This window comes from Mastacembelus armatus, chromosome 18 (assembly GCF_900324485.2).
Source record: "Mastacembelus armatus chromosome 18, fMasArm1.2, whole genome shotgun sequence".
In the NCBI taxonomy this organism is placed as follows: Eukaryota; Metazoa; Chordata; class Actinopteri; order Synbranchiformes; family Mastacembelidae; genus Mastacembelus; species Mastacembelus armatus.
The window spans coordinates 19,610,771-19,624,067 of NC_046650.1; the positions used below are offsets into that span (position 1 = coordinate 19,610,771).

Consider the following 13,297-nt stretch of genomic DNA (forward strand, 5'->3'; position numbering starts at 1 on the left):
AATTCAATAAATCTGTTAAAATGTTTGAAACAAAAAATACAGATGAAGAAAAAAGAAAGAAGGTCAGTAATTTAAAATCATTGTGATTATCACTTAATACTCACTGATCACATGATCCATATTTTTTGTTAATTAAAACTATTTTCTAACAGTGACAGAAACAAAACATGAAATAAAATAAAAACAAACATTTATTCAATAAACAGGTTTTATTTCAACAGCATTAAGATGTGTATATTAATTTACGTTTCCATCCACTCATGTAAAACAGAGTTTGTTCTATTTATTTATTTGATCTGATGTCAAATTGAATTTTCACAGAGAATAAAGTTTTTGTCAGAAAAACTAAATAAATGTGACCTGGGCTGAATCTCCAAAGCTGTTCAGACCTAATCCTGGACTCACCTGTCAGGACTCGTACCTGAGTTCTTCCAGGTGGGGAAACCGGTTTTAAAGTCTTTAAAGATCAGTTTCAGAAACAGGTCAGACTCAGACGAGCTGTTTAGCTGCACGTTTTATTTAAAGTCAGTAAATGTCTTTTTGCAGCAGACAAACACATTGTAAACAGTTTGTTTTTGATGTGAAGTTTTTAAATCGGCTCAGTTTGTTTGTTCAGTGTTTGCAGGGATGAAACCTACAGGTGAGTTAGTGGTGAACTCACTATTGTTATTGTGTGTTTGGTCAATAAAGTTTGTACAAGCAGCAGATTAACAAGAACAGGTACAAACATGAAGCTGCAGGCTTCACATTCTGAACCCAAACTTTAAATAGCTCCTCCCACTTCTACGCACACACCTGCCCAATCCGACCAATCACAGCACAAGCAGATGTTTACTGGTCTGTTGTCAGAGCAACCAGACCTTAAAGAGGAAACTCATATCTGAAACATCTGGTTTCCACACCTGTACAAGACGCTGTGAGGTGACGTTTCCTGTCAGAGGACATTTATTTAATTATGCTTCATTAAAATTCACATATTCTGTGTATCAGCAGCCTGGGTTGTCTGTTGTTAACAGAAACAAGTAAAACATTTGTTTACCTTAGATTTTAAAACCCTGAGTCTGTTTGTAGATTTTACTTTAATTCATCATCATGTGAGCAGATAAATCCCACATGGTTCATCTGAGCTGGTGAAAAACAGACCAAACAAAAAGTGTGTTTCCACAGTCGAGTTGTGTAAGTTCAGTTTCACAAAGTTCAGTGAGAAACGACTGAGGTCAAAGAGGAATTTCACAATATTTAACAATCAGGGTGGAAACTGACTGTCATTTATTAATAAACTAACATCAGTTTTCAACAGTTTGGCCTCATTATTACAATAAATCAGTCACAGGCAATTCAATATAAAGTAATTATGACGCTTTGCTTTATTATTTTTAATTGTATGATAATTATGTTGTAAATTTGTTTGTTCCTTTTTGTTTTTCATGTGATTTGGCTGCTTTTTACATTTTATCAGAAACAAATGGACTGAACTGTTATTTTTTAAAGTTAAATCTGATTTTCCAGAACAAACAGCTTTAACATGTTTATGTCATAGTTGAAAACAATCAGACTGGATGTGATGAAATCTGTGATTTTCTGTTTCGTTGTCATTAAACATAAATATCTACATTTAACTTTAATATGTTTTAATCGACCTGATTCAGTGACGTGAACGCGCCTTGCTCCGGGCACGCTCTCGACGTGTGTCGTCACGAGCTCTGATTGGCTGAAAGAAACCCACCCAGGTGGGAGGTTCCGGTACGCATGCGCAGGAGCAGAAAGAGCACAGCGTGTTAGAGAAGCTGGAGTCTAACTTAGAGAAGGTTTGTTGGTTTTAATGTTTGTAGTTAATTAACCAGGAAACCAACTTTATTACCAGCCGCAGGACCGGACAGGCACCGACAGACACCGACAGACAAACTGGTGGACACAGACAGAAACACGAGGAGCGCGACAGACAATAAAGACAAGCGACAACTTCCAGGAGGAGACACCGGGAGGTCGCAGCGCTCCAACCCGGGCCAAGGAGTGCGACCGCCGGCATGAAGATTGAGTTCGCCCCGCTGAACATCCCGCTACGGAGGAGACTGCAGACCGCCGCGGTCCTGCAGTGGGTCTTCTCTTTCCTGGCTCTAGGTAACACGCACAGACTCGTAATTACGACTTCATTAGGACAATGTTTGACATAATGTGTTCCCTAGACCCTCGACTCTAGTCCTCACCCGAACCCCAAACCTGATTCTCACCTGAAACCAGGTGTTAGCCCTTAAACAGGAGGCTGAAAATTTGTGAGGACTGACCAAAGGCCTCATTTGGGTGTAATTATGCTCAAGACACACACCTGTCTCTCACCTGTGTGTCAGCCCAGTGCTGCCTGGCTGCCTTCGTCCTCCTGGCTCTCTCTGATTGGTGGATTCTGGCTCTGCTCTATGCTGGTTGGCTGTGGTTGGACTGGGACACGCCCACCTGCGGGGGTCGGAGGTCAAACTGGGTCCGAAGCTGGACAGTCTGGGGGTACTTCAGGGACTACTTCCCTATAACGGTGAGACCAGGTCTATTAATCTGATCAATCAGTGCTAATACGCAATGATCAATACCTGATTATTGATTTGTGTCTCCAGCTGGTTAAAACCATCGATCTGGATCCAAAGAAAAACTACGTCTTTGGATTTCATCCCCATGGTGAGAAACACACCTGTCCACCTGTTTGTGTGTTTACCTGTGTGTTTACCTGTCTGACTGTAAAGTGAACAACACCTGATCATTTATTTACCTGACAGTTTGATAAATGTTAGTTTTTTGTTTTTGTTTTCATTTTTGGGACAAACTCTTGAATTTACACTTTAACTCTCAGTTGGTAAAGATCCTTAAACTTTCACTATGTTAGTTCTGAGTTTCATCAGTTCAGGACTTGGATTAAACAAATGATCTCAGGTCTGATGTTTCTGAGCAGAAGCCTGGTGGGCGGAGTCTGGTCCTCAGGTAGACTCGGCTCACCTGTCCTGCTGTGGCCTGTCTGCTTCTGTCTCTGTAGTTGAGTAAATGAATCACTGTTGCTGGAGCTGATCCAGGACCAGGGACCTGGTTTTGGTAAGAGGACCTTTAGTCCTGGTCCACATTTGACCCAGTTTGGTTTGTGGTGGTGTGTGGTTGTGTTTCAAAATGGCCGACTCTCCTGTGTGTTTAGACGAGGATTTGGCGGCTGAGCAGTTTGTTTTGTTGGTGCATGATGGGAGTCAGACCCTTGATCCTTGACCAGAGGTAGTGGACTCACTGGATCAGGGTCCAGTTTGTATTTAAACTGTAAATTATTAATGTTCTTCTTGTTCGTGGTGGATCCACTTTTTATCATCCCAGTTTGTTCCTTTCAGCATAGATGGACTGACTGATTGACAGATGTACTTTATTGATCCTGTAAAGGAAATTACTTTGTCACGTTGGTTCATTTTGTTGTTTAATTCAAACGTTTGTTTCCACGTCTGGAGCGTCTCTGCTCCGTGTCCACACTTTCTGCCTCGTCTCGTGTGTTCAGAGGTGAAACAAACATAAATTGATCGTTGTTTGTTTTTCTGTTTGAACATGACCCAGGACACGTCCAGGTTCAGAGGAGTCCCTTTACCTGAATGAGACCTTTTTATGGAAGTCAGCACTAACAACAATAATAATACAAGGCTCAGAAACATGGACACACCTGTATGTTTGTGAAACGTTCAGCTGTCCACACATTTGGACATGTTGTGTATCAGTGTGTCTCAGCCTGTCCACCTCCCTGTCCACCTGTCTGGCTCTCAGGTGTCCTGGTAGCTGGCGCTTTTGGAAACTTCTGTACGGAGGCGACTGGTTTTTCTCGTCTGTTTCCTGGACTGAAGCCTCATCTGCTGATGCTGCCGTTCTGGTTCCGAGTCCCGCTCTTCAGAGACTACATCATGTGTGGAGGTACACACCTGTCTGCCTACCTGTCTGTCTGTTTCCTTAAATGATCAGATGTTGATGTCAAATTTTCAGGTTTAATAAAAATTAAATGTAATAAACAATTGTTTTGAATTTGGATCAGCACTGGGTCCAAACGTGGTTCTGATGTTTTGGGATTCTTGGTGGACAGAAAGAGAACAAAAGTGATTTGGTCTCATGACCTTATGTTTCCAAACACCAGAGTTTTCTGATGAAACTGTCGATAGAGTTCGTCTGACTGACTTTACGAAACTGGATTTGTCTGATCGTGTATGAAACTTGTTCGGACTTTAATGTGACTGTGCGGTTTCATCAGAACCTTTCCAGAACAGGGTTCAGTGAGTCAACACTGTTACAGCTCAGTGCAGGAGGAGGCAGAATGCTGCTTTCTGATTGGCTGCCTGAACGAACTGCAGGGTCGTCTGGGTTCATGTGTTTCATCTTTGACTCTAATCGGTGTCAGTGGCTCAGACAGAGCTGTCTCCTGTTTTCTGCTCAGAGTGACGACTCTGCTCTCTCAGGTCTTTGATGGTCAGTGTCAGACATAAAGGGACTCACCTGTGTCAGGGAACAGGGTCATGTGACACCATATGGTCAAACTGTGGTTGTCAGAGCTCACTGACCTTCACTTCACTGCAGCTTGTTATTTATTGTTTTTGTTTTTTTTACCTGTTTTAGTATTTGGTCTAAAATTATTTCAGTTTTGAACATTTGCTGTTTTTCACTCGTCCCCATGTCTGTTTTTGGTAAATGTTCACGTGTGCAAACGACAATAAACATAAACCAAACCACAAAGTGTGAAAGTAAAAAGACGAATCTTTTTGTCCCTGAACATGTTCGACACCAGACGCAAAGATAAAAACAGCAGCAGAGAAAAGTTTGAGCTGCCCCCCCCCCGTCCATGTGTGTATTAGTGTGTATTCTCTGATAATACTGCAGTACTTTTTAATGTCAGCTGTGATATTGTTTAAAACCCAGTTTTATTTTGATGTTAGATGATGATCATGACTTCGTCTACACACAAATGTCTTTTAACAAAATAATCTGCAGTTAAAATGAAATATTTTAATTGACTGATGTGAATAAATTATTAACCTGATGATTAGTGAGTTTCAGGATTACAGACAATCAGTACCTGTCTGTGTCTCACCTGTGTGGCAGGTCTGGTGTCAAGCTGTAAGTCCAGTCTGTCCTACCTGGTCAGTCGTCCTGAAGGAGGTAACGTGGCCGTCATCGCAGTGGGCGGAGCTCCAGAGGCTCTGGATGCTCGTCCAGGTGCTTTAACACTGCAGGTACATTTTAATCCAGCACACAGTGACACTTCAGCCAGGGGTCACCTGAGCCTGCACCGGGTTTCAGGTTCACCTGGCGACTTACAGTTGTGTAAAACTCTGAACAGATGTTTGAAGTGTCTCAGAGGGAACAGAGTCGGTGTGTTGCATCAGAAATGGAAGAAAGAAGTTAAACTGTGACAGCACATACAGATTTTATAGACGTGTATGAAAATCATGAAATAAAGACTCACACACTTAAAAATGAAAGAATTAATGAGCCACAATTAAAAGTTGACACGTTCTGATTAAAGTGAACGTTCTGTCGGTACGTTCAGTATCTCAGGAACATGGAGCGGGTCTGGTTCTGTTTAAGAACTCAAATCTAATCAGTGTTGTTCAGCAGCCTGAGCTCATGGAAACTTTCTTCATGTAAATCAGATTTAGATCCACTTTCATAAAACTGTTTTCTGGTGAATGTAAAATATCAAATAGTTTTTACTGTGTTACATATAAAGTGTAACTTTTAAAGAATTGTGGAGGTAAATTTTTTACTTTCCATTAATTTCCAGACTGAACTTTGAGTTTGGCTGAAAATATTTTTTGTTCCAGGTACGAAACAGGAAGGGCTTCATCAAACTGGCTCTGAAACACGGGTGGGTGGAGCTTATCAAGGGGCGGGGCTAACCTCAATACATGCATATGTGTTTGTGTTGTTACTGTGTTTATGTTGTGTGTGTTTTTACCGGTTGTGTGTGCAGAGCTCAGCTGGTTCCCGTCTTTTCTTTCGGAGAGAACGAGTTGTTTGATCAGATGGAGAATCCCTCCGGCTCCTCTCTCAGGAAGCTGCAGGTCAGAGCTCACACCAGTTAAATTAACGTAGTTGTGACGTAATAAGGTCACTAGTGTTTCTTTTAACTTATTATTGTTACCACTTTAAAACATAAACCGTCTGTCCCCGTCCGTCCCTTAGTGACAATGTCTCCACTGATCAATTGTGATTTAACATCAGTGCGACACACTTTAAGTCACAGACATTAATAAAGGACCTAGTAACCATGTATTGTGCCATAGCAACCCCTTAGCAACAGGGTAGCGATCAAGTCATCTTAGTCGCCATTTAGCAACCTTGATGTGTAATTCTGGTAACCATGGTAACAGCTTGGGAACAGCTGTGTGATGGTAGCCCTATAGCCTTACCTCTAAAGTCAACACATGCTAATGCTAAGCAGTTGGACTGCTGAATGAACGCTAGTTTGTTCCCCCTGCACTCACGATTTGATGGTTGGTGGTTGGTGCTAAGGTGCTAACATGGGATGTCACTGTGTCCACAGAACCGGCTGCAGAGCATCATGGGAATAGCGATGCCTCTGTTTCACGCCAGAGGAGTTTTCCAGTACAGCTTTGGCCTCATACCGTACAGGACGTCCATACACACCATTGGTACGACTGCAGCTTGTGTCATTAATGCAGCTTTATGTTGTCTAATGTTTTTCTAACAATTACAGATGTTTTTAGTGTAAATTGGTGTCACAGCTGTTTGTTGTCATATCTTCTTTTTTGTTCCTCTCTGATTCTTTCTGTGTTTCAGTGGGGAAGCCGATCTCGGTCGTACAGACTCCAAGTCCGAGCAGTGAGGACATCGAGAGTCTTCATAAAGTTTACCTGCAGAGTCTGATGGACCTGTTCGAGCAGCATAAACACACCTACGGCCTCAGCCAGGACCAACGCCTCACATTCGCATGATCACACATGTCACATGACCTTGACATGACTGTCAGCTGACCCGGGTATAGAAAGGTGACTGCTTTTGCTGCTCATCGATTTAAAATAGGAATGCTAACAATGCTATAAGAGTCCATGTGTTTAAATGAGGAATGCTAACTGACTATTCACGGTGCGTTTAAGGTCAGCGTCTGTAATGACGAGTCTTGTTTCTGTGTAATAAACATGATGATGTAACAGGTGGTTGACAGGTGGGTCATTATGAAGTCTGACATCATAGGGACACAAGATGTTGGAGAGCCGATCGAGCGCTCTGATTGGTTGATTTGGACACTTAGATTATTTGTATGACATCAGTTGGTTCAGACTCAAGAAACACGAACGTTACATGTTTATTCTATACTGATAATAGTACTTTATACTATTATAGCGTTGAAGTACTTTATACTATTATAGCGTTGTAGTACTTTACACTATTATAGCGTTGAAGTACTTTATACTATTATAGCGTTGAAGTACTTTATACTATTATAGCGTTGAAGTACTTTATACTATTATAGCGTTGAAGTACTTTATACTATTATAGTGTTGAAGTACTTTATAGTATTATAGCGTTGAAGTACTTTATAGTATTATAGCGTTGAAGTACTTTATACTATTATAGCGTTGAAGTACTTTACACTATTATAGCGTTGAAACGCCAAAGTGAAGCTGTGCTTATTGAACTTTCCTCGCAGGCTGTGATTATGTTTGAGTTAATAATCAACCTGTTTATTATTCAAATTACATCATAATGGGTTTGATTATAGACGAGCAGATTTAATCGTTTATCGATCAGTTACACACTACACACTAAACAATAAACATATTGACTAAAAGTGATTTTAATTCTTTAGGTAAATACTGTGAGCGCGGGGCGGGGGCTCCATGCACCGTTAATACACGCGGTGTGCACGTGCATGTGTGTAAGGTATGAACATGTGTATATGAGAGATGCACAAAAGTGCGCGCGCACAATCTATATCTTAATTTAACTGTTTGCAGCGCAGGAGAAACACGTGCACGCGCTTTGCTCGCTCACGTCCAGTACAGAGTCCAGATGATCCGGAGCTGAGGAAGAGGAGGATGAAGGTGGGTGCTGCTCACTGATTGGCTGTTGTACAGTCACGTGCAGTTTACCAGCAGAAGATGGAGGGCGGTGACAGGAGAACAAGAGTTTTTGTTTTCAGTTCCCGCTGCGGCCCAGACCTTTGTTGGACCAAACACAGGACGAAAAGGTAGAAGAAGAAGTTGGAAGACTTCCTGGTTAAACTTTCTGTAAAGTCTGAGCGCGCTCCCGTCGCTTCAGCCTGCTCAGCCGCTAGTGCGCGTGCGCTTTGCACAGTTTTGTATAACGGACCGATTGCTACGGGGCCCGGTGGTGACGTCACCGAAGGGAGACGGGACCGGAGGACCAGGATCAGGCTCAGGAGCGGCGGGAGCGCGCCCTAGGTCAGTATATGCACGTGAGCGCCTGCTTACTTGACGTCACAAGTTTTATGATTTGATTGTAACACGTCAAACTATGACGTCAGACTTTGTGATTTAGGTCTAATATGTAAAATAACATCTGGACCAAACTCATTAATACAAATTATTGATCAATAAATTAACACTAAGATGAATTACTGATCAATAGCTACACTCATTATGAATTACTGATCAATAGCTACACTCATTAATGTGAATAATTGATCAGTAAGTTACGGTTTCATGTTCAGTGGTGTCAGAGACAGATGATGATTGATCAAAGAAAAAACTTCAGTTTTTTCCTTTTTAGCTTTTACAATTTTTTAATCATGACAGAAAAAGTAAAACACGTCTACACTCTGAAATACATGAATCTAAAAAAGTACATAGACAAATACTAATGTGGAGGGCAGTACTACATGTAAATACTCAGAGTGCAGGAGTAAAGTGCAGAGCGGTAAAGGTAAAGGTTGTTAAATTCCTGCAGGACCTGAACTCAACACGTTGTGACAGAACTGAAGAAACAGGAAACAGAAGAAGAAGAACACGAGCCTGAGACTAAAATTCTGGGGCGACAGACACTGACTGTAACTCCAAGGCAGAGAGAGACAGGATGTGGTGAGAGCTAAACTCAGGACATAAACCTGGTCCACACAGGTTTAGACCTGGTTCAGACCTTAGACCTGGTTCAGAGTTTAGCCCTGGTGCCGTGTGTGTGTGTGAGAGGATGAGTGGCGGCAAAAGGAGGAGTGGTTTCCAGATCACCAGTGTGACCTCAGACTTGAACAAAACTCCAGGCGGCCAATCAGGTCCCAGCATGATTCTGCCAGTCCTCCAATCACAGGCCTCCTCCTGTACCCGCCAGGGAAGCTCCTCCCAACCGACCACACCCTCTCTGAAGAGGAAATACATCTCCCATGACTCCTCAGGGATGGGGTCGTCCTCAAGGTTTCGCGTGGTAAGGCTGGCGGTGGGCAAGACCAGAAGTGGTGGGCGGAGTGAATCGTATCACCGGGGGCGATGGATGTGCACAGATTTTACAGAGCGACAGGAAGAGGCGGGGTACAGGAGGGTAATGGACAGCATGAGACACGCCCACTCATTGGAGTCATTAGAGGTTTTTGGCTGGGACAGAGACAGGGACGGGATCCGTTCCCAGACCACCACCCATCAGCTGACTCATCCAATCAGAGGCAGGGAGGGGATGGGGCTTATTCTGCACAGTGGCCCACCCTCCCCAACCCAAGGCCCACCCTCCCCAACCCAAGGCCCAATCAACATGTGGCTCTTGGACCATAAGCAGCAAATCAGAACACAGGCTTTAGACTCCACCCCTCCAATAGCTTCAGCCCGCCCACGTGACCCGCCTCCTCCGCGATTGGATGTCGACACCGCAGGACAGGTATGTAAACACAAACGTGCAAACAATAGAAGAAATCAAATGACTTTAAAACCTTTGACATGTGACCTGTCTGTCTGTCAGTCTGTCCTCAGACTGTCACACTCCCAGCCCAGTTCCCCCCCTGCTGGATCGTACCATCAGTCTCTGACCCCTGTTCAGACTCCTGCTGCCTTCAGTCTGGACCAGGTCATCTTTAATCTGCCAGGGGACATAAGGTGAATTTGTCTTCTGTTTTTGTTTTGTTTACCTGTGTGGTGTTTATGTTTACCTGTGGTGTTTATGTTTACCTGTGGTGTTTATGTTTACCTGTGGTGTTTATGTTTACCTGTGGTGTTTATGTTTACCTGTGTGGTGTTTATGTTTACATGTGTAGTGTTTTTGTTTACCTGTGGTGTTTATGTTTACCTGTGTGGCGTTTATGTTTACCTGTGGCGTTTATGTTTACCTGTGTGGCGTTTATGTTTACCTGTGTGGCGTTTATGTTTCCCTGTGTGGCGTTTATGTTTCCCTGTGTGGCGTTTATGTTTACCTGTGTGGCGTTTATGTTTACCTGTGGCGTTTATGTTTACCTGTGGCGTTTATGTTTACCTGTGTGGTGTTTATGTTTACCTGTGTGGTGTTTATGTTTACGTGTGGTGTTTATGTTTACCTGTGTGGTGTTTATGTTTACATGTGTAGTGTTTTTGTTTACCTGTGGTGTTTATGTTTACCTGTGTGGCGTTTATGTTTACCTGTGGCGTTTATGTTTACCTGTGTGGCGTTTATGTTTACCTGTGTGGCGTTTATGTTTATGTTTACCTGTGTGGCGTTTATGTTTACCTGTGTGGCGTTTATGTTTCCCTGTGTGGCGTTTATGTTTACCTGTGTGGCGTTTATGTTTACCTGTGTGGCGTTTATGTTTACCTGTGTGGCGTTTATGTTTACCTGTGGCGTTTATGTTTACCTGTGGCGTTTATGTTTACCTGTGTGGTGTTTATGTTTACCTGTGTGGTGTTTATGTTTCCCTGTGTGGCGTTTATGTTTACCTGTGTGGCGTTTATGTTTACCTGTGTGGCGTTTATGTTTCCCTGTGTGGCGTTTATGTTTCCCTGTGTGGCGTTTATGTTTACCTGTGTGGCGTTTATGTTTACCTGTGTGGCGTTTATGTTTACCTGTGGCGTTTATGTTTACCTGTGTGGTGTTTATGTTTACCTGTGTGGTGTTTATGTTTACCTGTGTGGTGTTTTTGGGCTGAGATGTTAGTTTTAAACCAGAATCCCAGCAGACGTTTAGCTGCTGCCGATGCCCCGATCCGTCTGTCAGTCTCGCGTTCCGTCCTTCCCTCACTCGTGAACAAGACCCCGAGATACTTAAACACCTCCACTTGAGGCAGGATCTCTCCCCTGGCCTGGAGATGGCAGGCCACCTTTTTCCAGTTGAGTGATCAGAACACACACATTATACTGTCAGCTGATTAACCAGAGGAGTTTTTGCATGAAGCTGTGCTCACAATAATAAACACGTCAACAGTAAAAACAAACAAACAAAAAAAACTCTCCTCCAGCTCAATGTCAAAATCTAGAATCTATGAATTTCTATAGTTTCCTGTTTGCCACTTTCATACTGAGCCCTGATTGGCTCCAGACTACTGCAGCTGTGGTGTCACACATCCTGCAGATGAGCCCAGGTGAAGATAAAGTCACATGTCAAACTTCCACTTTACTCATGGTTGTTTTCATGAAGCCAGAAGCTGCTCCCAGACCAGGTCTGTGTGAATGAATGAAGCTTTGTTTGTTGGTGGGCACCAGAGTTCAACTGCTCTGATCCTGTTGGCCGACACGGTGAGTGGGCGGGAGCTGGAATGAGACAGCAGCCAATCGGAGAGCAGCTAGTGAGCGCGCGTGTGGGAGAGAAGACTGGTCTACATGAAAACCTGAGGTCTTTCAGTGGATTCAAGAGTCACATCTGGACACACTGGGATGCACTTCTGATTGGACCAGGGATCTTTGATTAGGACCTGTGAGGGCACAGAAAACCAGCCAATCACAGATTAACAGAGGAAATGATTGTGTGAATCATCATGTGGGACAGCGAATAGTCTGGACTTAAATGATGGACGTCACAGATTAAAATGAGACTGAGACATTAACGTGGGACCTTAATGTGAAATTGGAGACTAACGAGGAACAAAACTGAATGAGGCTCAGAAGATTTAACCGAAGGACAACATAAAGCCTGGACATTAACAAGGACTTTAATGAGGGACAGGGCCCGACTGTTGGACAGTGAAGAGTCTGGACTTCGAGACATTTCAATGTGGAATGTCACCCCTGAGGGCCTACAGAGTCTGGATGTTAATGTGGAACCTTAAAGTGGAACACATTTAAATGAGATGGTGTGATGGACAAAGGACTTAATGAGATCCAAAGTCTGAACCATCCTAATTGATTGTGATTGGTCAGCGTGTTCTGCTGAGCTCTGATTGGAGGGCCATGTCTGACGGTGGCTTGTGATTGGCCGGAAATGTTTGGTAGTGTGAAAAAAATCATCTTGAGAGGCTCAATGTCTTCTCCCGTCTCTGACCCCGTCCCTCGTCCTCAGCGGCGTCCTCCGTCAACCCCGCCACTCCCCCTTAGAATTTTGCAACTTGTTGCCAAGCAACCAGACACACCTGTTGCATTACGGGGAGGTAGAAAGAACAAAGGTCAGAGGTCAGGTGTCAGGGAGTCCTGGCCAGGTGCCAGGCCAACGACCTTCGAGCCCAAACCCAGAACCTTGAAGACTCATCCAGTCATTGAGACCCAACCCAGAACCACTAACCACCCACAGCCTCACATGACCCAGTTAGCCCCAACCCCAGTCCAGTCCCAGAATCCCGTGCTCCCGCTTGCCACTCACCCTCATTGGTCACTCCCAGCTAGGGCTCCGCCCACTGAGCAGGACTCTGAGGCTGCCATGATATCACTGCTATTGTTCTGTCACAGGTAACCATAGCAACAAATTAGAGTGGGCGGGGACAAATGTCAATATATCAGGACTCATGCATTAAATCACTTATTGGTTAATTATTGATTGTTATTTAGATTGATGACTGATTTCTAATGAAAAACGGATTCAAACGTTTGTAAATGTGAAGTGTCTCATCTGTGTCTCATCTGTGTCTCATCTGTGTCTCACCCGTGTCTCACCTGTTTCACCTGTGACTCACCTGTTTCACCTGTGACTCACCTGTCTCACCTGTGTCTCACCTGTCTTGCAGTTCTTCCAGTAACAGTCTGATGACCATTGACAACAAAATCGAGCAGGCCATGGTAAGTCTGATTTATACTGTAGTTTTTTTTATCCTACTGTAGTTTCATTGATTCTACTGTAGTTTTATTGATTCTACTGTAGTTTTATTGATCCTACTGCAGTTGTATTGATCCTACTGTAGTTGTATTGATCCTACTGTAGTTGTATTGATTCTACTGTAGTT

At 43.4% G+C, this 13,297-nt stretch overlaps 1 protein-coding gene across 2 annotated transcripts; it reads left to right on the plus strand.

Annotated features, from left to right (window-relative positions):
• The first annotated feature begins 1,738 nt into the window (after nucleotides 1-1,738).
• On the plus strand, nucleotides 1,739-7,169 carry mogat3a (monoacylglycerol O-acyltransferase 3a). Of its 2 annotated transcripts, XM_026299223.2 has the most exons (9): nucleotides 1,740-2,121; nucleotides 2,349-2,527; nucleotides 2,607-2,667; nucleotides 3,778-3,921; nucleotides 5,098-5,228; nucleotides 5,820-5,863; nucleotides 5,969-6,059; nucleotides 6,542-6,650; nucleotides 6,799-7,169. In XM_026299223.2, the coding sequence occupies exons 1-9, from the start codon at nucleotides 2,028-2,030 to the stop codon at nucleotides 6,951-6,953; spliced, it is 1,008 nt and encodes a 335-aa protein (XP_026155008.1). In that variant the 5' UTR covers nucleotides 1,740-2,027; the 3' UTR covers nucleotides 6,954-7,169. The 2 variants fall into 2 exon arrangements, with proteins under 2 accessions (XP_026155009.1, XP_026155008.1); XM_026299224.2 differs by lacking the exon at nucleotides 6,542-6,650 and having other exon boundaries at nucleotides 1,739-2,121.
• Nucleotides 7,170-13,297: the final 6,128 nt, after the last annotated feature.

Excerpts from the sequence above, each read along its gene's own strand:
- mogat3a (XM_026299223.2), top strand. The coding sequence starts at position 2,028 with ATGAAGATTGAGTTCGCCCCGCTGAACATCCCGCTACGGAGGAGACTG. Across the intron at positions 2,668-3,777 it reads CTTTGGATTTCATCCCCATG|GTGTCCTGGTAGCTGGCGCT; the intron begins GTGAGAAACACA and ends TCTGGCTCTCAG. Across the intron at positions 3,922-5,097 it reads AGACTACATCATGTGTGGAG|GTCTGGTGTCAAGCTGTAAG; the intron begins GTACACACCTGT and ends CCTGTGTGGCAG.